Below are 21,790 nucleotides of genomic sequence, written 5' to 3' on the forward strand. Positions count from 1 at the left end.
AGATCATCTTGTTCCAGCCTAAATGCTGTGGGCAGGGACACCTTCCATTAGACCAGGTTGGTCAGAGCCCCATCCAACCTGGCCTTGAACATTGCCAGGGATGGGGTATGCACAACCTCCCTGGACAACCTATGCCAGTGTCTCACTGCACTCCAGGTGGGGTCTCATGAGGGCAGAGAGGGGAGGAATCACCTCCCTCAGCCTGCTGGCTGTGCCTCTTTTGATGCAGCCCAGAACAGGCTTGGCTGCAAATGCACACTGCTGTGGCATGTCCAGCTTTTCATCCACAAGAATCCCCAAGTTCTTTCCCGCAGGGCTGCTTTTAATGAGTCTGTGCTCATGTCTGAGATTGCCCCCACCCAGGTGCAGTAGCTTACACTTGGACTTGCTGAACTTCGTGAGGTTCTTGTGGGCCCACTTTGTTCATGGCAGGGCAAGATTGAGGAGTGATCAGCAAAAACAGTTCAGCACTGCAAACAGGTAGTGGGGTGCAACCACATAAGAAGAGTATTCCACCACTTTGCTTCCAATTTGATTTTTTCTAGTTGAGAGTAACGTTTAATATTGTTTCTATTAATGTTACAGATCTTTCCAAATTTGTTTCTTTCCCTTATCATTTAAATGTTAGATAAAGAGAGGACTATTTGTATGATGTGCTATTTTAACTTCTGTTTTTACTTTATGTAATTGCAGGACATGTTCATATCACCGACTTTAACATAGCAACCATAGTGAAAGGTTCAGAAAAAGCTTCTTCTATGGCTGGCACAAAACCCTATATGGGTAAGTTTTCAAGACACTTAAAAATGTAAGAAAATTGACAGATTAAGGATTACTAATGGTATAGAAAAATGATTTTAAGTTGTAAAAGCATAAAGTAGATGAGATCAACTTCTTTTTTTGACAGGATATACGTGTGTTAGCAGTGGAAAACTTGGGAGATAGAGGATGTAGTTTGGATGCTATTTTAAAGAGGAGCTTGATCTCTACACTGCTTCTAGTCAGGTTCTGTTTGGTTTTGTGAATTCAAATTCAGCAGAATTTCAGCCGTGTTACTTTCTGTAAATCCCCACATCTTGAGACAAGAATATATTGTATATTTCCACCACTGTGGCTATGACCTAGCAGAGAACACATAATGTCATTTAAAAGTATTTAGGTACATCCTTAATTGCTTTCCTATGTTGAGTTCCTCAGAAAGGTGTCTGTTTAAAATTAGAGTTCTTTGTAACTAATTGCTGAAGTTCTTGCCCTATGGCTTTTAGGGCCATGTTATATATTGTAATAATATATTTAAAATGTATGATTGATTGAAGGCTGGAAGAGTAAAATTCTGTTTATCTGTCTTAATGTGTCAAAAAGGTAAACTCAAACTTTCCCTGAAGCTGAAGGATAGAAGGCATCTCCTGAAGGTCATTTGTCCCACCAAAGTTAGGCTAGCTTCCATGACTAAGTGTATGTGTGATTTGTCCTATTTGTGGCTTCCTACATACCTGCTGTTTTAGTTTTTTCTGTATATGGAATTGTCATTGCTTGGGCAGATGACTAGCTTAAGACTAAATGTGTTTAGATTCAGGAAACCATATATTAAGAGACAGGTGTATCTCCAAGAGTCTTTAGCAGACGTGCTCAGAGCACACCTAACACATGTGCAGTGGTGAAGTATTGGTAAATTATCATGTTCTGAAACTGCCATTTGGGGAACTAGAGGCCACTGTGTTGCCACACCTCTGCATTTTAGCATAGGAGTAAAAGCATGTGCCCAAGAAATAGGAATTGACACTGATGTTTTTCACAGCACAAAGAGCACTGTACTACCCTGCACATGAAGCATCTGCAGGGTGCCTCCACACCACCTGTGGGACTGTGGCAGAGCAGTCCCAGGCAGTGGATGAGAGTAGATTTTTTCACATATGATACATTTTTTGTTGTGAATCAACAGTTAGCAGGAGCAGGAGTCTGTTGCCCTGGACAAGCTAGTTCAGTGACTCTGCTTAGATGAAATGAGCAGCACAGCACAGGCATGGGATATAGAGTATTAGGAGGTCAAGGGAAAGATGGGAGATAGGGAAAAGATTTTACCTTTTCACACTAATGGGTCTGGTCTTGGTTCTCTTCAGCTCATGTAGTTGTTCTACTCCTGAGGCCTCTTCCCCACACATCAGATCTCCACCATATCCAACAACCTCACAAGAAGAAACAGTACCAAAAAATGCTCTCCTTTCCTTTATGAAGGCTGTCATACCATCCACCAGCTTACTTTCTCTTCAGTGTGCCTTCCTCACCTCTTGGAAATGCAAAGATGCTGCAAAAACCACAAGTGCAGTCTTTGCCATTCAGAAGGAGTCAGAAGAACCATCCTTGTTTTTATTTGGAGCTATAAAAAGACAGAAAATATTTCAGAGCTGTAAAAATCCTCTATTTCAGATGAAAAGCGATGGGTAAGGATTCTCTGTGGCACAGTTTGGATATCAAGGCTTCAACAAACCAAATATTAGGTGTGTGACAGATACGGTCAGACATTCATTGGTGCTGCTTTTCTCTTTTAATTTACACCTTTTATTTTGTGAAGAATTGTAACTTTACTGAAATTCTACAGGGGCTTTTCAGTTGCAGTGATTTCTGGTTGTAAGGCTGTATCAAAGGCTTTCCATGTGGCTTCTCCTGAGACATTTAGACTAAGAGAAAAATGAAAAAAACAGCTAGGGAGGTTGGCGGTAAGATTTTATTACCAGGAAGTCAAACCACACCTGAAGCTTGGTGTAACAAGCCAAAGTCACCTTCAAGCATGGTACTTGCTGAGTACCAGAACCAAGGAAACTTAGCAGTTGCTGTGAGATATGCCTTATGCTATGCTGATTTTCACAATGATGACAGTATGAGATGCGATGAAAGCTTTTTCCCCCTCTTTAAGGTTTATAAAATCTTACTCTCATGTGGATCCTGTTATGTTTAATCAGATATGAGGGCACTCTCCAACCTTTCCCTTAGCAGAGGCCCTTATAGGATTTCTCACTTCTTCCTATGGCCCATTTAAGGAAATAAACAGAAAATGTTATCTCTAAAGCCTCTGTTCCTCTTTCAAATCTGATTGAAATAGGCTAAGAAATTCCTAGGGAGTGATTTGTTCACATGCAGCATGACAGAATAAAAATGGTTTCCAGGAAAAAAACCAGAGTGAATTGATATTGTGTTGCAAAAATGCCCTAGCTGTTCTGATTAAGATGCCTATCTTGTAATGCTAAGCATGGTGTGAGTCAGCTCCTGAAGCTTTTTCTTAATCCCACTTCACATTAGCCTTTTAGCCCCTAAGTCTTTCTCAGCCTGAAATATTCCGTGCCTCTTTCCCTACTTATTAAATGTTTATGCAGAATGCACTATACCTGAACCTGAATGTTTCTCTAGAAACCCTGTCAATTTCTGTGTCCCCCCCTTCCCAGCCAGTTCACTCAGACAACTGAAATACTTGCCACACGCAGAAACAAAGACAGGGACAGCAGATTATGTGAAAGGAACAAGGCCAACAGACTCAGGTGGCTGTGACTGTGGAAGGCAATGTGTGCCTTCAGCTGATTTGGGAAACCTGTGTGTCACCCGTGCCTGATTTTACCTTCACAAATTCACTGCTCAAACCTTCTGCAAGACCTGTGACTGGAGGTGTTGTCAAGGCTTTATTGCAGGAATAGCCTTCTGAAACCTCGCACGGTTTCAGGCTGTCATCCTACCCTGGCAAGCAATGCAAAATATCCTTTGAGACCAGGCTGGCTTTTGGCAGGCACAGCTGCTGCCAACAATGAGCATGAGCACTTGTGGAGAACCCTCTCCATTCTGCATTGGGATGTGGACCAGGAAAGTCAGTGCAGGGCAGGACATGGTCCTTGGCTGCAGCCTGTGCTGGGCGATTCAGCTGTGGCTCTTTCTTCCTGCAGAAGGATATTACTTTGGCCTCTTGTGTGAAAGGGAAGTGTGTGTTCACCTGACTAGAAACACCTGTGTAAGTCCTTGCTACTTTCAACACTGTTCCATCTTTATGAGTGAAAAACAAAAAAAAAAAAAGAAAAAAAGGATATTTCTTAAGTTTCTCCCTCATGAGCAAGGCTGCAGGAAAAACCCATGTGTCTGAAAGAAAATGCTTTGTGCTGGGCATCCATCTGCAGTGATGGCCCTCTACACTGGAACAGGTTGCTCAGCTACAAACCCAAAAGTTAAATAGTAAAACACATCTAGAAAACATGACAGGCATCACTTTTCTTTATTCCTCACTTTGGAGGACTGGGTGTTTGAGTCCTATAGCATATGCTTTCTCCTTACTGAAATATTTTGGAATAATTAGTTTCCACGGATCTGTGTATTATTTCTGAGTGCTGCAAAAACTTGCCATTCACAGGTTATATTTGGGGGGGTTAAGGATTTTTTTGGTTTTTGTGTAGTTTTGTTGCTGTTGTTGCTTATTTTTGTTTTGGTTTTTGGGTGTTTCTGGTTTTAGTGGTAGGAGGGTTTGGGGGGACTAGGTAGAGTCTTTGATGTTTTTCTCAGCAGAGACTGAAGTTATTCAAATGATGCACTGTGACTTTACCTCAAATCAAACTAATAAAATACATTTTATTACACAAATACACCTGACAAAAATCCAAAGTCAATAAAATCAGTCATAAATTATGTGAAAGGTTTCAGCTACCCTCCTTCTATCCTACAGGCTTGTTATCTCAGGTTTTCACAGCTCCTTTCATAGGTTGCTGTCGTGGTGAAGAATGACTGTATGCCTGAGATTACCAGAGGATTGTGGATTTACACTGGTCCACTGAACTTCTAAAATGTATGAGTCATCCATATTTATTAATTAATACTGTGTAGGAGTACTATTGGACTCAGAGGAAAGCCAGTGGATGTTCTGATATAAACCTTTCATGTAAAAAAAAAAGTATCCCATAGGGCTAAATTTGTTCCTCAGATGGTTAAAATACAGCAGGGGCAAATTTTGAGTAGGGTTTTCAAAAGTGGTCAACCTTTGGTCTTTCTTTGAACTCAAGCAGTGCTCTGAAATTAAATATTGTTTTGCAGCTCATTGCATTTTGAATGCAGTTAAGGCAGTGTTTAGGTTTTTAAAAATCCTACCTTTATCCTACAAGGAGTTTGACTGCCCATCTGCAGAGTTTCTGTGTTCATGGCATTACCTGACCTTTTGATCCCAGGGAAATCTCACTATGTCAGCATGGCAAGGGAGGCTCCTGTTTGTTCTGATAAGAACCAAGAGTGGCTGTGTGAGACTTTGAGGTCCTGAAACAAATATTCCCCACACTGATGGGATTTTCAGCTCATGCTAGGAGCTACTTGGCTCAAGGGATTACACACTGAGCTGCAAGCAGGCATTCAGGTTTTGGTTCCACTCTGACATTAACAAGTAGGAGCATAAGCAGCTGAGGAACCTCAGGAGGTCAGGAAAGGAGTTACTACCTCCAGCTGCTCTTCACCTCTTTGTGCTCTCTGACTTCTACCATCCTTTCAGATCTTCCAGCAAAACTAATAATGTAATCATTTTTTTGACTATTTCAGTTAATAAATACCCCACTCTGAGTTCAAGAGGTAGTTTTGGGTTGGGATTTTTATTTGTTTGTTTTATTTGTTTGTTTTATTTGTTTATTTGTTATTTGTTTGTTTATTTATTTATTACCTGCCTGAAAGGGCCTGATGTGTTGTGGAGCTCTGCAGGCAGATCTGAGGGGGAGCAGGTGTCCAGTGGAGGTGGCAAATAGTCCCCAGCAGGGCCCTTCTGCCCACTGGGTAACTCTTGTTCTTTGGTCAGGCCAGCCCCCCCAGGTTTTTGCATGCATAAACTGGTGTAAAGATATTTTCTAACCTGTTAGGAGTATGTGAGGCAGGAGTATGTAATAGTCCTTCTGGTGTATCAGGTACAGTCTGTCCTGTGAATCCCCAGTTATGCAGATCAGCTAATTTCAGTATTAGGCAGAGCAGCTGCTGTCTATACACTGGAACACCAAACAGATATTTTTGGACAAAATCCCTTCTAAAAATTGCTAGAAAAACTGGCCCTGCAGCCACTGTGAGCTTTTGTATGGAGTAATGAAGGTGCTTGTGTATAATTTCATGTTCAATAACGGGAGACCATGACATGCTCATTGCTCTTGGGCTTGCTTTCAGCAGGGGTAGCAACTTGAGGTTGTTTCTCTGAGGCTGATCTGGATGTTCAGCCACTAAGGGCTTCTCTGTGCAAGGTTGGGAAGTGAGTTCTGTTCAGTGGTTGAGTAAAGCAGAGGGTTGTATGAGGATAGCACGCTGAATAAGGGCAGGAGAGGTTATATAGCCATATGGGAAACTAATAAGGCATTCTAAATGCCATGTCTGTTTTCAGGTAATGGTATCTAAATTATTTACTTTGATTGAATAATTGCATTAAATATGAGTATTAAAACTATTGAGGTGTATAATGTGAACAATGGTGCAAAATCGGTTATGTGGCTTTAACAAGTATAAACCTCACGGTAGAAAATTGCCATCCCAGCATGGCCAGGTTTTAAGCAGCATTTTGCCTTATAAAATAGAAGTTAGCAGCTGGCTAGTCTAAAGCTCTGAGTCAGAAGGCTGACCATTATAATTTCGACCCTTTTAGCACATGAGAAAGTAAACACTAGGAGGTAAATTGATAGTTTACCAAATCCACATGTATATTCAGGGAGAGAGAAGTTGTTTTCTTCCATTTTGCTCTAGAAACAGCTTCTACTCTGGATAGAGGATCACTTGTCATTACTGTAGTTCAATTTCTGTTTTCTATTTAAACCATGATCCAAAAAAATTACTGACCCCTGAATTTACTTCTCAGGGGAAAGTGAAAATTATTATTTTCTCATCACAGTGCTGAGAAAGCAATTAATATTTCACTGAAGCATTTCAGTTCAAGGTTCTTGGAATATTATTCCAAAAGTCAAGTTCATTTTTTATTCAGCTCAATCTGTCATGCCTTAAGCCTGATTCAGCAAGGTAAAACTATAAATGTGTTATATCCATCATCATTCACACATTTAAAATTTGCAAACATCTAAGCTTTTAACAGCTTGACCTGTGCTAGTCAGTCAAAATATTGCTTATGCTGTGGGTATTGTATGTATATGTATATATCAATTTATACTTCTAGACATAATTTTTTTGCCAAGTTCAGGGACTAACATGTGGAAGGAGAATGATATCTGGTAATGTGGTATTATGCTGAATCGTGGTTAAAGACACTGAAATGTATTTTCTAATCTGAAATCTTGGGCACTGCAATCAAACCCATGCCACTGAAATATGTTTTGCTGCAATGACTACAGCAGAGTGTGTTGCTTTGCAACCCCAGCTGTAAACCACAAACCTCTGATTCCCCTTACTGGCAAGTAGGGTCTCTGCTGAGATACAAATAGACTTCAGAGAGCTGTAGCTAGACAACAGGATGAGCAATGTCAGGGATTTAATTCTTAAGAAATGTTTTGGACATATCCACCTGAAATGGATCATTCAAAAAAAAAAAAAGACACAAAACTACTGGGGTTTAATTCTTTGTTTCATTTTCAGTTTCTCCTATTGATAACACTGGCACAGGGCATTTTGTAGGAACTGATGACCAGCTGTCATTGGCAACATTTAGCTTTTCATGGACAGTGAGCTGCTTACAGTAATCCATCTTGCAAGACTGACTAGTAAGTTATTGCTTAAATAGATTTGTTAGTATGTAGATGCTCCATCAGAAATAATAGCAGCTATTCTTTTTGCCAGCCACACCAAGAGATAGACCTCAAATTGATCATTTTATCACGGTCAGCATTTTCAAACTCACCTTTTAGCACCAAATTAAACATAGTCTGAATTTCAGAGATCCAAAGCACTTACAATTTATGAAGTTGTGATACCAATGAGTACTCAGCAGATTTTCAGAAACCATACTCAAAACATTTTATTCTTTGTACAAAATAGACTTCTACAATAGGAAAAATATTGAAAATTTGGTGTAGCATTGTTTGCATTTACACTGATATTCTCTTTAATTTCAAGCTCATGAATCATATTGTTAGAGGTAGATAATTACCTACCAGCTACATGACATTTCCTTTTTTATAACTTTATTTTCATTACAGATCTTTAGGAAAATATGTATACAGTATGAGATGCATCATCTACGTAATTCACATTGCAGACTACTATGAAAATTCCAGTGGATAGTTATGTACATTAATGGATTTGCCAGAAATTACTCCCTTTTGCACAAACCTACAGAACAGGAGTAAGGATATCACAGTAAGCCATTGCTTCTGAGACAGCTGCAGACCCACTAGATTTGCTTTCACATTCAATTTTTTCATATGTTGTCCTCTAGTATGGTTTTATTTTACAGAGAAATAACCATTTATTTACTTCCTACAGTCTGCAGTAATATCGTATTACTAAAAAGATACTGTGCAAAAGCATCAAAACACACATCTCTGAAGAGGATTTATTTTAATTTATTAGTTGGAAAAAAATCTTGACTGGAAATTTGTATTGGGGACTGCAAGAAATGCACTGAAGCACACAAGACAGTACAAAAGTGGATTTGTTTATGTAATTTTTCAAGAAAGCAAAGCAGATAAACAATAAAATCATGAAAGTGTATTATTAAGAGAAAAATATAGATGCAGAAAAGAAACAATGGAAGGGACTTTTAGCTTGGTTAGTTGCCAAAGTTAAAGATGTTCAATTACTCATATAAGACACTGACACATTCCTGATTTTGTTGTTTACTCTGTTAAAATTAGTACAGATGTCCCACCTTGGAATGGCTTTGGTATTTAAAGGGGGTTTTTTTGTCAAAGAAACTTTTCTTTCAAAAAGTCGCAGGAAAGGTGTCAGATCACACTTCTCAAACCATGCAAAGCAATAACCCAAACAAGAAGACTGCATTACTTCTGAATTGCAGACTTTTAAAAGTTCCCCATACTCAGGATGCCAGGTTTTCCGGGTGTCTGAGCAGAGGTGAAGAGCCCATGCAGTTAATGATGACTGCCAAGAGGAAGAAGCTGTAAAGACCTCGTTGAGGCTTTCTGGCCTCAGATGCCTCTGTTATCCCACTCAGATGTGCTGGCTGCTTGAGCTGGCTGCTTGAGCTTCATTAGGGTCACAGGACTGTGGGGTGGCTTGTGACAGCAGGGGCCCCAGGAGCCTCTAGCCCAACTCTGCTCAAAGGGTGAGCAGTGAGGCTGGCCCAGGTTCCTGCTGTTGAGTTATTCTTCAGGCAGCTCTAGGAATATGTAGTTCTCCATCATATAAAAGAAATTAGGTCAGGGGGAGCTGTGAGGACTGTGAGGACCTGTGGGATCTACCAATTGCAACACTTCTCAACTTTTCTTTGAATTTACTCTTGATGCTAGACTTGCTATTACTTGATTTAGTTTCACTAAAAAGTTGTGCTATTGCCATGCAAACATCTACTGCCTTCCGCTAAGTGCCTGTGATAGGAACTACAGCTCTCAGCCAAAACAGACTGCAGGATCAAACCCATTATTAAACCCATTTATTTTCCTGAAAAGCCTTTGTTCAATAGAAACTGCTAGAGGGAAAAGGTCTGAAACTCTTGTTGTTGCAGGTACTCTCACTCTTGTTGACACAAACTCTCAAAGGCAGAATACTTCTGCCTGTGTGGATGCATGGGGGTAAAAGATGATGTATTCTTCTCATCCTAAGTCTGTTGTGGCAAGAGAGGATATGTTCACAAAGGATGCACACATCAGAGCTGTTGCCCTTGCTCCAAGCTGGCGAGCTCAAATCTGATCATCCGTTGGAAGAATCTACCCAGAGCAGTCTGCAGGAAGGCTGTCCAAGATGAGCCTGGGATCAAGTTCAAATTTCAAAAGATTACAGATAGCCTATTTAAGTAACAATGTTAAAGAAATTCAATGAGAATTTCATCCCTCCTTTCAGAATTTTTATTTGCTTTTATCCTAGACAATTTGCACTCGGAATTGGTTCTCCTGGCACAGTTATTTCTTACAGGAAAACCTAGTGTTATGTCATGTATTTCACAGCTCTAGTTCTTCAGAGCTTGGCTAGTTCCATGATTGGAGGGTGTGCTGTCTTTCTGTAAGATCATGCTTTCTCTGTATGAGCAGGCAAACTCCAGAAGTCTGCACACAGCCTGGAGCCCTTTGTTCGTACCTAATGTCTCCATTCAAAAAACTTTTAGACACATTAAGCACAAGCTTAGTGTGAAATGGGTATTTAACAGCCTTGTCAAACTAGAGAAAGTTCTTTTGGCTTCAACATCGTTGAGATTTCACTCTGGGAAAAAAACCTGTATATAGGATACTGCAAATTATATTGCACCCTCTGCCAGTCCCCCACCTCACGGGAAGAGTGTTTACAACTGCTTCACTGGAGCTGGTGGAATGCAGGGAGGCATTCCAGGTGGACTGAAAATAATGATGTTAAAGTGGGCAAAAGGGGCTATCTGCTTTAAAAATTGGGGCCTTAACTGCTCATATTCTGACCTAAGAATGCCATTGGCTTAAGGTAAGATAACAGCTTCAAAACTCCAGGGCAAAATAAAGCATTTTCTGCTGATCTGCTTAATGTAGGATGATTTGACCTTGAAACTTTTAGAAGAAAATAAAATACAGTGTAAGTCAATTGCTCAGTCACTAAATTAGCAAAATAGCTGCACAATTCTGGCAATGTCAGGTTGCATCAATAAAGTACTTTCACCTCTATCTCACAGAAATCAGATAGGGATCTGTCTCATTATTAAAATGTTAAAGCTATAAAAGAAATAGTGAAACCAATATTATACCTGCACAGCTTAGTAAAAATGCCAAAAGGCTATTTTCTGTAATGAGATATTGTACGTCATCTAGGCACGGTGGGCAAAAACCATAACAAATGGAGCTAAATCAAGCAAACCTTCACTACAAGGTGCCTGTGGTGATATTCAAAATATAAGTTTGGTGCCTAATGTGCAATTTAAGTTCATCCATCCATTCAAGTAATAAAAAGAGTCCTGCTTACACTCTCAGGACCTATCTGATAGACTGCACGCCTGTAAAATGTGCCTGCACACCAGCAGCATGCAAACAAGAGCTGAAATACACATGAAGATATAGCATGCCAAGGGAAGCTATGTCATCTGGAGGTGAGACAGAGTTAACTCAGTGTAATGACTCTTACAGCATTGTTGATTCATGTCATACTGGATCACAGCACAAGTTTTACTCTGACAGAGATCCACTGGTCATCTATTCTCCAAACACATGTATCCTAGTAAAAATGTTTATTTAGGTGCCTGCAGATCTCATACCAAATGTGTTTAGACATGGTCCTGCTGGTCAAAGAATATAAGACCACTTTCATACATTCACTGCTTTTTATTCTACAGATTAGAGTTTTGCTGTGCTGAAATCTTCTATTATATTTGGCTCTTGAAGACTTTCTGAAGTCAGGTCTGGAGTTGTAAATTATTAGGTTGCCATCCATAATGCAAGGACTGCAAAAACTCCTCTAAAAGGAATGCCTTCCCATTTATTAAAGGTGCTTCTCTAAATGCCTTAAATAGTGAAATCCCAAACTGCCAGTCAGAAGTAAGTGTGACCAGAGCACATCATTCACTGCAGTGTGCACATCACAAAGCGAGGCCATGGTAATCAGAGGGTAATGTGGTACATTAGACTCAGTACCATGGCCAGAAGAGGCTCACATGGTAATTGTAATCTAGCATGATGTTATGACTGGGGACAGTGTTGTTTAGAAAATCTCCAGTGAAAGTGTTGTTTTCACAAAGTGCACTAAGATTCTGCTGTTAAATCATTAGAAAAGAATGACTGAGTTTAATTTAATTTCATTTCATTTCATATGCACTCTTATTTATGTCTGGTTTTCTGAAGAGACTACAGTAGCATTATTTAGTACAAGTTTTTATCCTGAAATTAGACAAGTGGATCCTTGTTTTGAAAATAGCTTTTCTTTTCCTCCACAAAAGTTACTTTTATGGAAGTCAATGCTTCATTGACAGTGTGTTTTCTTGCAGTCACCACAGTTTCTCACATCATAAAATCAGTGTCAGGATTTCTATTTAAGTACCATTTTCCTGTGTTGAATACTTTTAAACCTGTCTGATTAGTTCTACCCAAATGGAGAAGGATGAGATTTACTATATTCAACACCTCCATCAATCAGGAAGAACCACCTCACTTGCAGATATTTTTCCCATAAAATGTTTACATTACCTTAAACTTTCTAAGTCACACTTCAGATCAATAATTCCCCCCTTATTACTTATTTTTATTCACATAGCTTAAAACTTCAATTAATCAGGTAAGAATTAACATATGAAATTACTTTTTGAAATACCCTGACTGGTGAAGGTTGCTTTTTATCAGTAAAACAAGGCACTGAAACTACATCCTGAAAATGCTCTTCTTCCAGGTCTATTTAATTCCAGTTTGTTGAGTCCTTATTAATTTTTCAGCTGTATAGCCTTAATGAAATGCTTTTTTTTTTTTTTTAATTTCATTTACTGTTTTAGCTCCCGAAGTGTTCCAGGCTTTTATGGATGGAGGTCCAGGATACTCGTACCCAGTAGACTGGTGGTCTCTAGGAATTACAGCATATGAATTACTGAGGGGTTGGGTAAGAATGATGGAGTTTGTTGTTATCTGACAAAATTCTCAAGTTTGCAGTGCCACTGATTGCACTCTTCAGGATAAAATTTGAGGTCCAGGTCAGGAATGCTGTCCTGATTCTTTTCCAGCTGAAAACACTCTTGGGAAAGTTTCACCCCACACTCAAATACATTATGAAAATTTTCCTCAGTTTGGCTAAGGAAAAGCCTTATGTTAAATGGCTTCTTTATAATGCTGAATTGCAAACAATGGTGTTCTTTTTCAAATAGAAGTTGAGTTACTTCAGACTCTATTTTATCTTTGATTGTCTTGGCTAATACCATAAGAGACCTAATGCAATATCCTAAGATGCTTGGCCCAGCTATAGAAAATGCTTATCTGCCAGTGCATTTGTTTCTTATCTAATCAATTATGTGAATAAGCTTAATGAAAAATCTTCCTGAGCATGGTCAAATATCACAGAAGATAATGGAAAATTCTTTTCCATTTTGGCTCAAAGGATTTCAGTCAGTTGCTTAAATATTTACTATTCCCCATGGAAAACACTAATTTAGATACTATTTCAGATGACATAGCTAAAGTAGCTGTTTGGGGGTTTTAAAATGATTTTTCATTCCTGTTTTGGAAAGAGGATTTTATTGCATTGCAGTATGCTTTTTTAAAAGGGAAGGAGTATTTTTTATATTATGACACTAACACAGTTCTGCTACCTTGTCTTGCCAGACAATCCATCCCACAAAGATCTCACAATTTCACGTAGGATGACAGAAAAAGGAAAATAGAAATAAAGAATAATTTTTATTCCCTCTTTTTGGTGGAAGACTTAATTTGAGAGTGTCTGGATATTGTTGCTTCAGAATTTAATTTTTCAGAGGCCTAAAATTTGGCCAATCTATTTTGTATTTTCACAGAAAAAGTTATGCTCCTGAGACAAAGATCTCTCCCATGCAAACTGTTTCAGCTCTCAAAACAGAGGAGTATTAAACATCTTTCTTAACAAAAACAACAAACCAACAATTATTATCAATTTTTCTCTACCATAATTCCCAAACCTCAGGCAGTTTTTAGGCTGACATTCTTTCTGGAATTGAGAAGTTAAAGTCTGGCAGTGATAAGCATAATACATCCTCAATCCTAGTCACAGACGGTAGTTCTAGCTGCACTTACAGTAAATGTAGAGAACATCCTGATGGTTTTATAACAACCCTTTCACCACTGAGTGTCTCCAAGAAAGGACCACAATGAATGATTGCTAATGAAAGCTGAACTCCCAAGACTAATCACAAAAGATCACTTTAATGTGATAAATTCACTTTAATAAATGAAAAACTACGTGGACTAATATCCATTTGCCAAGATCCATACAGTCTTTCCTGACTAAGTCAATCTGGCTACAAACAAAGCAAAGTTGAGACTGAATCAATTTTTTTGTTTGGTTTTTTTTTTAATAAAAACATTGCCATCTGTACCTGCTCAAGTCAACCAAGTCAGCTGCTTGTTTTCTCCTGAAGAGCAGCTCTTGGCTGCTGAGCAAGCCAGAGGATGGCTTGGCAGCCCACACCACTGTATGGATAAGGAAAAAGTGAATATTTTCTAAATTTTTCTAGTCTAGACAAGGCCTAAACTGACAAGTGATGACAAGAGAAGTAGCAGTGGGTTGAAGAAATGTGCTTAACCCGAGGCACGTTGCTGTCTCAACAGCCGCGAGCTCCGAAGCCCCATCTGCGGCAGCAGCGCCGTGCAGATGGCCACGAAGGTGCAGTTTGCACACACAAGGCTGCGAGCTAAACCTGCAGGCACACAGCCCCTGCTCCTCCAGGCTCCCACAGCTCTCTGTCCCACAGCAAGGAAACAGCCCCACTGCCACCCAGAACATGGGTGGGCGCTTGGAGCAGCCCACCCGCGCCAGCAGCAGCAGCCCTGGGCAAAGAGGAGGAGGCTGTGGCACAGGGCAGAGGCACAGGACACAGGGCTGTCTGCAGCTGGAGCCTGGTGCATGCTGCTGCATGGGAAAGGCAGCAGGCAAGCAAGGAAGGAGCATTAGAAATAAGGAGCAACACAAATTTGATTTTCCACCTCGGAGCCGTGCGTAGCGTATGATGCTGACAATCTGAATTCAAGAGGTGATAAGTAGAAGTTAAATGAGTAAAAATAAGTTGTTTGTCATTGAGCTGAAAATTTTTGGTTTTATTTGCCTCTAATGCTAAGGGTGCTCAAGGCATTCCAGCCACTCTCATGTCTGGCTTCTTAGTGCTGGGCAGCCAAAACAATGCTGTGCTGGAAATGAGGCTGTAGCTACAGGAGCAGGTTGTGTCCAGTACAGAGCTGTCTGCACCATTTTTTGGTTATCCACAGCAGAGCTAACATTTCTCACTAGTTTTTCTCCTTTAATTTTTCTCCTTACATGTAGATACAAAAATGCTGCTAGCAAGGATTTTCTTGCTATTTTCTAAGTCTGTGAGAGACTTTTCTCTCTCACAGAAGAGGTAGCAGAGTTATGTAAACACCCAAGCCACCTGCAACCTTGAAAAGTCTTGTTTATGGTATAGTAGAAAAATATTTTGACAATGGATGTTTTAGGATTTTAGCCAACCACCCCAAGGGGTGGCTGATCCTTTGTCCAATTAGACTACGAAGAAAAAAGTCTATAAAAGAGTTTGTAAAATAATTAAATAAATCAATCTTGCTGCACAATTCCTGCCTGCTGGATCTCCTCTCCTCCTCCTCCCTATGGCTGTGGGACATGGTGATATACCCTAGGGCCCAGGCCTGCGGTAATACTTACCCAACTGCTAATAAAATACCTAGCAAGAAAAAATCAAATTCATACAGCCTTGCATCAAACATTGATCTTTTCACCAAGTCCATGAAATTAAACTGTAATTAAACTGCCTGCTGCAAACTGCCACGTGACAGTCTGCTACTGAGCTATAGACAACTGCTAAAATGCTACAATAAATGTATATACCATGAATTCAGTAGACACAAAGAGAAGGAATGAGATAGTAGGGGGGATTCCCAGATTCTGACTTTCACTGCAATGTGACCAATTTACAACAACTTTGATAAAAAAACCATGAAAAAAGGCAAACCAGATTTTTTTATTTTTTCACAAAATAGAGCTGAAGGGATAGGACACTCAAGTGGATTGAATAGCTGAAAAACAGGGGAGATAGAGGTATGAAGAGCCTCAAAAGACCAAGCTTATAATGGCCATTTATGGTTTGAATTAACTAATAAGAATATTTAAAATCTCTGCAAATCTCAAAAAATCAAGAGGGCAGAATGCTAATAGTCTTGAAAATAAGGTAAACTTCAGGGATTTTCCTGTGAGGAAAAAGGCATGGACAGAAATATCCTTAACAGAAAAACTTTTCATGATTCACAATTCCTTATAGTTGCTATTTTTAGAGTTAACTGCTGTTTTCAACAATTGGTGTACATTCTGCCTCAATGATCCTATTGACCACATTTTTTTATCGAGTTAAGTCAGCAGTAGGTTACTTCTAGGTGACAGAAAGCATGTCAAGACTTCATTTTTAATAACTGTTTTATGCCACAGTTGGGGAAAAGCATGACAGACTATTTCTAATGACAATTTTGAAACTGATTCAAGAAAATTATGTATTTAGAGCAGACATTTAGGTCCTGTTGAATTCATATGGACATGGTATAGCTAAATGACAACAGGCTAACTTAATGTGAATCAAAGCAAAAAGATTTAAGCCCTCCTTGAACTTATTTTTAGAACACCCCAGTGCCTTGGAATGGACTTGGTTTCATACATATGTTAAAAGTTAAATATGTGCATGAATCTTCCCAGAATAAGAATATATCCTGGGTCTTTATGAAGAGTGACTCCAATTCCTTAACAGATTAGATAACTAACACCTAGAAATATTCTTAAATTATAATCTTTTACCAGTGCATACTAGCAAAAGTCACGGCATGCTTCAGTTCTTAGTCAAGATAATGAGTGTCTGCCCTTTGCTGTTCAGGATATGGATTAATAGGAAACTCTATGTTGTTTATGAATTACGAAGCATTAATTTGCACACTGCTGCTAGGATGGCATTTAGCTGCAGCTCTCATATCACATATTTATCACCTGCTGGGTACAACTTAATTCACAAACAATCCACTCTCTGTCCTTGTTTATAAAAATACAATATGTATAATTATAACAACTTGCTTCAAACATACAAGTATGTGCACAGAAAATGACAAGAATATAAATTTACATGTAGTACCTTTGTTTCCAAATTCTACATTTTATAAAAGATAAATCAGAGCAAACTTCATGAACAAAGCACTGCAAAGCCCGAGGCTTTTCTTCATCTATAGAAGAATTTAGGCACTGCAAACACATGACAGCAGATCCATATAATGAGTAAATTTTGGATTTTAAACAAGGGCAAAGGAGAAGGATTGGGAGTCTTCTTTTTTACTGTGATTCTGACACAGACTTTTGTAAGCATTTCTTAGTTTCTTTATCTACTACTCAGTAAGATCAGGATGACAAAGCTCCTTTCAGCCACCTCTTTTTGATTTAGTCAGTTTAGGTCACCAGAACTGATCACTGGTACTACAACCAAAAAACAGTAAATAATCCACATTTCACATAGAATGCCCCAGGTTCAAAATTATTTATTCATCTCATTTGAACTGATACTTCCTTTCATGAGATAAAAATTTGCAAAGGAAATGCATCTATGAGTAATTATATTTATTACAACCAAAGAAAAGCACACACGCAAAGGATTAGACTCAAAATTGTTATAAGATGTTTTCGTGGTTTTGGTATTTCCAAGATAAACAATACTGAGCTCAGGAAAACGTGAATAGTCTGCACTCTTTTATCCATTCTTGCTGACTTGATTTTGTTTTAACTTTATCCCAGAGGCCCTATGAAATTCATTCAGCTACTCCCATTGATGAGATACTCAACATGTTCAAGATAGAAAGAGTTCACTACTCATCTGCATGGTGCAAGGGCATGATAGCACTACTGAAAAAGGTAAGAAAGCACAAATACCTTCTGTCCTCTGTTCTCTTCCAGAAGCCCCTCCAATACTGGAAAAGGCATTAGACAAGCACACACATTAGGTAGTCGACATTTCAAGGATAAGAGAGCAGGGCTTATTTCTAGGCTGAGTGTGAGTGGTGCAGTATTTTCTCTTCAGAAGGTGCTTTATCCTTAGGCTTAGATTCTGGCTTTTCACGGCTTCAGAGAAGTAAAAATTTGGTATTTCTTTTATTTTAGAACTGATTCACAAGTGATAGTAAAAGTTTGGGGATCAGTAATTCCTCCTCTGTGCCCTGGCCCCATTTCCCCCCAGCTGTGGATATGCAAGTGGGACATGGAAGGAAGGACCACTCTGCCCTCTGAATTTCTGCTGCAGTTTCCAGAAAGAGAGATTAGAAATTAAAATGGCTGTATCTCTCCCTGTCCCATGTTGATACAGTGGCAACAACAAAAGTCAAGCCCCTTTGCTGTAAATGTCGCTAAGCTACAAGACAGGGCTCTTTCTGAATGCATCCGACCCTAAAAATTGTTTTCATCCTAAAATCCCAGGTTTTTGTTTGCTTTAATTGTCTGGCCTCACTGCAAAGATAATCTGTCTATTTTAGATATTTCAGATCATCAATATTGACACTTGAACAGGAAATACTGGTTAATGTTTGAATAGAGTAATAAAAAAATATATGTCTTTTGAAGCAATTAGCAATCTAGTGTTGAATAGATAGAGAAGTGAGGTGGATAATTTTACTTGCTGCCAGGATGCTCAGTGTAACTTTATTGTCCAAAAAATTAAATACAAAATACAAATTGTTGGGTGGTGTTGCACTATGATGTTTCATTTCGCTCAGACTCTTGTGTATTTGTAAACAGACTTTTGTTGCTAATGCATTTGTATACTTCATGCCTGCAGCAGCCATCCGAGGGCAATTAAATTATACCCATACCCTATGAGTTATTACTTTAAATTTTTTTTTAATTGGGACTTCTAGCATCTGTCAGAAGATTCCCTAGCCATTTTCTTACTTAAAGATATGTATCATACAAGTATGTGTGTGATACATTTACTCTTGTATATGGCATCCAGTCCCTTAGAAAATGCCTTGTGCTTGATCACAGCTCCTCACTAAGGACCCAGAGTGCCGCCTTTCAAGCCTTGCAGACATCCAAAACTCTCCATACCTGGCTGATGTCAACTGGGATGCTGTTCTAGAGAAAGCTGTGACCCCGGGCTTTGTTCCTAACGTAAGTCGATATTCCAGGTGAAAATGTTTGTAAATTCTGACTTAAGTTATCACTGCCATTTTACTTGTTTATGCTTGTATTTATTGCTCTTCAGCAATTTACTTTAGGTTCTACTTTCATTTACTCAGTCACAGCTAAGGGAAAATTCGTCCCATTTTAATAGATCACAACAAAAACTAATTAACCTTGGTTCACTTTTCATTCCCTTTCAAATAAAAGAAAGCTTTTTCTAGACTTTGCATTTCTGCTGTTAGAGCAAATGATTGTCAGAGTTAACTCTGAGACAAAGAAAACCAAGAAGACTGTGTGGCTGTGAAAGTCAGGCATTTGAATAACATTTGGAAAACTTTTTGACATCCCAGTATGCTGCTACTTTTTCACTTAAAAATAGTGTTCCAAAAGGCTGACCTATTTCCTTTGTGACAGTTTCTGACAATAAAACATTCATATGTGTGAGGGAATCTAGTGGTTTATTTTCTACTGTAGTCTCATTTTGTTGGTATTTTCTGGGTATTTCCATTTTCATAATTTTCAAGTTAAATGTATTTGAGGGCCATGAATAAAAAGCAATGACTGTGGTGTTAATATGCTTCTTCACTTTTTTCAGTCATATCACACTATAATTCTTCTCCAAACAACATATTTGTAGCATACCAAGGTTTGTTTCTGTTTTGCTGGGGGTTTTTTAATGCAACTGTAAATAAAGATGAGGTAGGTGGAATATCTTCATCCAGGTGCACATTAGAGTCCATCATAAACATGATGGGGACAGGACCCAACGCTTCAGAAGCTGAAGGTGAGAGACATTGCCTAATGGAGCAAAGGTAGACAGGTTGCCAAGACACTGCTAGCAGTGTTTGCTGGGCTTCTTGGCACCTGACCAGAGCCTCTCTGGAGGCAACATCCTACATGAGAAGAAAGCTGTGGGTGGGCAAGCAGGCCTCCCTCAGGGAACTGGGGGAAAGACCAGGAATATGGCAGGTATAATACTAGCACAACAGGAGAAGGGAAAGGCATGCTCCTCTTACAGGCACTCAGGGCAATGTTCACCTGCGGGGAAATTCCTTCCTTTCATTTTGTAGCTCAATCCTAGTGCAACATGAAAGTTGGAGAGGTGAATGTCATATCTATCAGGCCAGGAGTCTTTCCCTCTTACTTCGTGTCCAAGCAGCTGGAATAATTGCTATGCCATGCCAGGATCCTCCCCTCCACTCCCTCAGGTTTCTGCCCTAAGCAAAGCACTGCAGAACAAAGCTCCTTCCTGGCCTGGTGGACTGTAAACTCCGTTCTCCTGGTGGTGTGGATCTACAAGATGAGTGGAGACTGACTTTCCTCTTTTCCTTTTTTCAAGTTCAAGCTGCTCTTTGAGATACCAGAGGTGTGCACTGACTTCTCAGGCAGAACTCAACTGATTATTTAGACCTCCTACTCCCAGCTAAAAGTTTAATCCACAGCTGTCAGCATGTGGAAAACTTCACAACACAGTATCTTAAAAGGGAGATCCATTTCCCCATATCCAAAGGTACAACATACTTGGGGATCCAAGAGAGACTCAGATTCTCCAAAGACAGCTTTTCACATTTGGATTCACCTTATTGTGTTTTGGCAGGCATCTATAAAACTGAAGGGAAAAGCTGTATTATTTGAAGCAAAACAATATTTCACATTTAAAAGGAAATAGGAGTAAAATGTTTCATTTATCTACCCAGATTAATATGAAAGTCCCATTACAAGCTCTATCAGACTCTTTCATGAAGAGTCTGATATCAACCAGGGCTTGTTTCACCTGGTCAATCAAGTGTGTCAAGAAAAACAGTGACGTGAGAATCAAAGTGTCTTTTCTAGCACAATATTTCTTGTTACAGAAACTTTATTGTCATGAGACCAAGTTTGGTCACACATTTTCCAGGAACTTTCTCTTTGTTGCACCAGCAAAATTTTCATTGATTAATTGGGGCCACACAACAAAATATTTCTTGTTTTTCAGCCTTTGGTGAGAGGGTGAACTGGGGCCCTGTGACTTGTGGAGTGTTTTGAAAGTAGAGAGTTTTACAAATTTTGACAGCTTGCCATGACTGTCAGGAGCTTGTCTGCCTTCTGCAGCTAAGAGGGCACATGGGAGGCCCGTGGGAGTAATATCCCATAGGTTAATTTCTCCCTTATAGTTTGATTCCATAAACATAGTTCTTACTTAACTAGCAGATGTGTTTCTTTATGGCTTAGTTAGTTTCTTCATATTCAGCTTGGAGTCATAAATTATTAGTAGGGTTTTTTAAAATATAATTTACTTGTATTTTTAAAGCTTCAGAATTAAAGTGATCTATTTTTTGTCACACAAATCTCAGAACTATACATTGTCAAGAAAGAAACTGATATTGATGAAACCTAAGGTAATAAATATTTATTTATTAATAAATATAAACAAACTATAAATTGCCATGAATAAAAACCAAATACATTTTACTAAAGCTGTCTGGACAATATGCAGGAAAAGGCATCAGATATCTAAATATTATGCTCCAACTATACAGAATTCACTAGGAATAAAAACGATGGAGTGATCTCCTTTTGGAGAAATCGTGTTATGGTACAGACAAGTGATGCATGTGATGGGTGGGGAACTGGCTGGTGGGCTGCACCCAGAGGGAGGTGGAAAACAGCTCCTTTTCAACTGGCAGCCTGTTACAAGTGGGGCCCCCAGGGATCAATATTGGGTCCAACACTGTTTAAGACCTTAACAAGTGATGTAGATGATGGGATCAAGTGTGCTCTGGGGAAGTTCCCTGATGATATCAAACTGAGTGGGGAAGTGCACACTTTGGGAGAACCACCCTGCAGGAAGACCTGTGGAGAAGTGGGCTAACAAGAACCTTATGAAGTCCAACAAGAA

The 21,790-nt window shown here is 39.2% G+C and overlaps 1 protein-coding gene across 2 annotated transcripts in view; it reads left to right on the forward strand.

The window, feature by feature from the left end:
- STK32B (serine/threonine kinase 32B) overlaps positions 1-21,790 on the forward strand; it is a 160,145-nt gene that overhangs the window by 116,188 nt on the left and 22,167 nt on the right. For both annotated transcript variants that reach the window (XM_069012221.1, XM_069012222.1), the window contains 4 exons: positions 694-783; positions 12,539-12,642; positions 17,536-17,652; positions 18,775-18,900. In XM_069012221.1, coding sequence (XP_068868322.1) covers positions 694-783; positions 12,539-12,642; positions 17,536-17,652; positions 18,775-18,900 — 437 coding nt within the window. The remainder of the gene's footprint in view (positions 1-693; positions 784-12,538; positions 12,643-17,535; positions 17,653-18,774; positions 18,901-21,790) is intronic.

The sequence above is a fragment of the Aphelocoma coerulescens genome, chromosome 4, assembly GCF_041296385.1.
Source record: "Aphelocoma coerulescens isolate FSJ_1873_10779 chromosome 4, UR_Acoe_1.0, whole genome shotgun sequence".
Classification (NCBI taxonomy): Eukaryota; Metazoa; Chordata; class Aves; order Passeriformes; family Corvidae; genus Aphelocoma; species Aphelocoma coerulescens.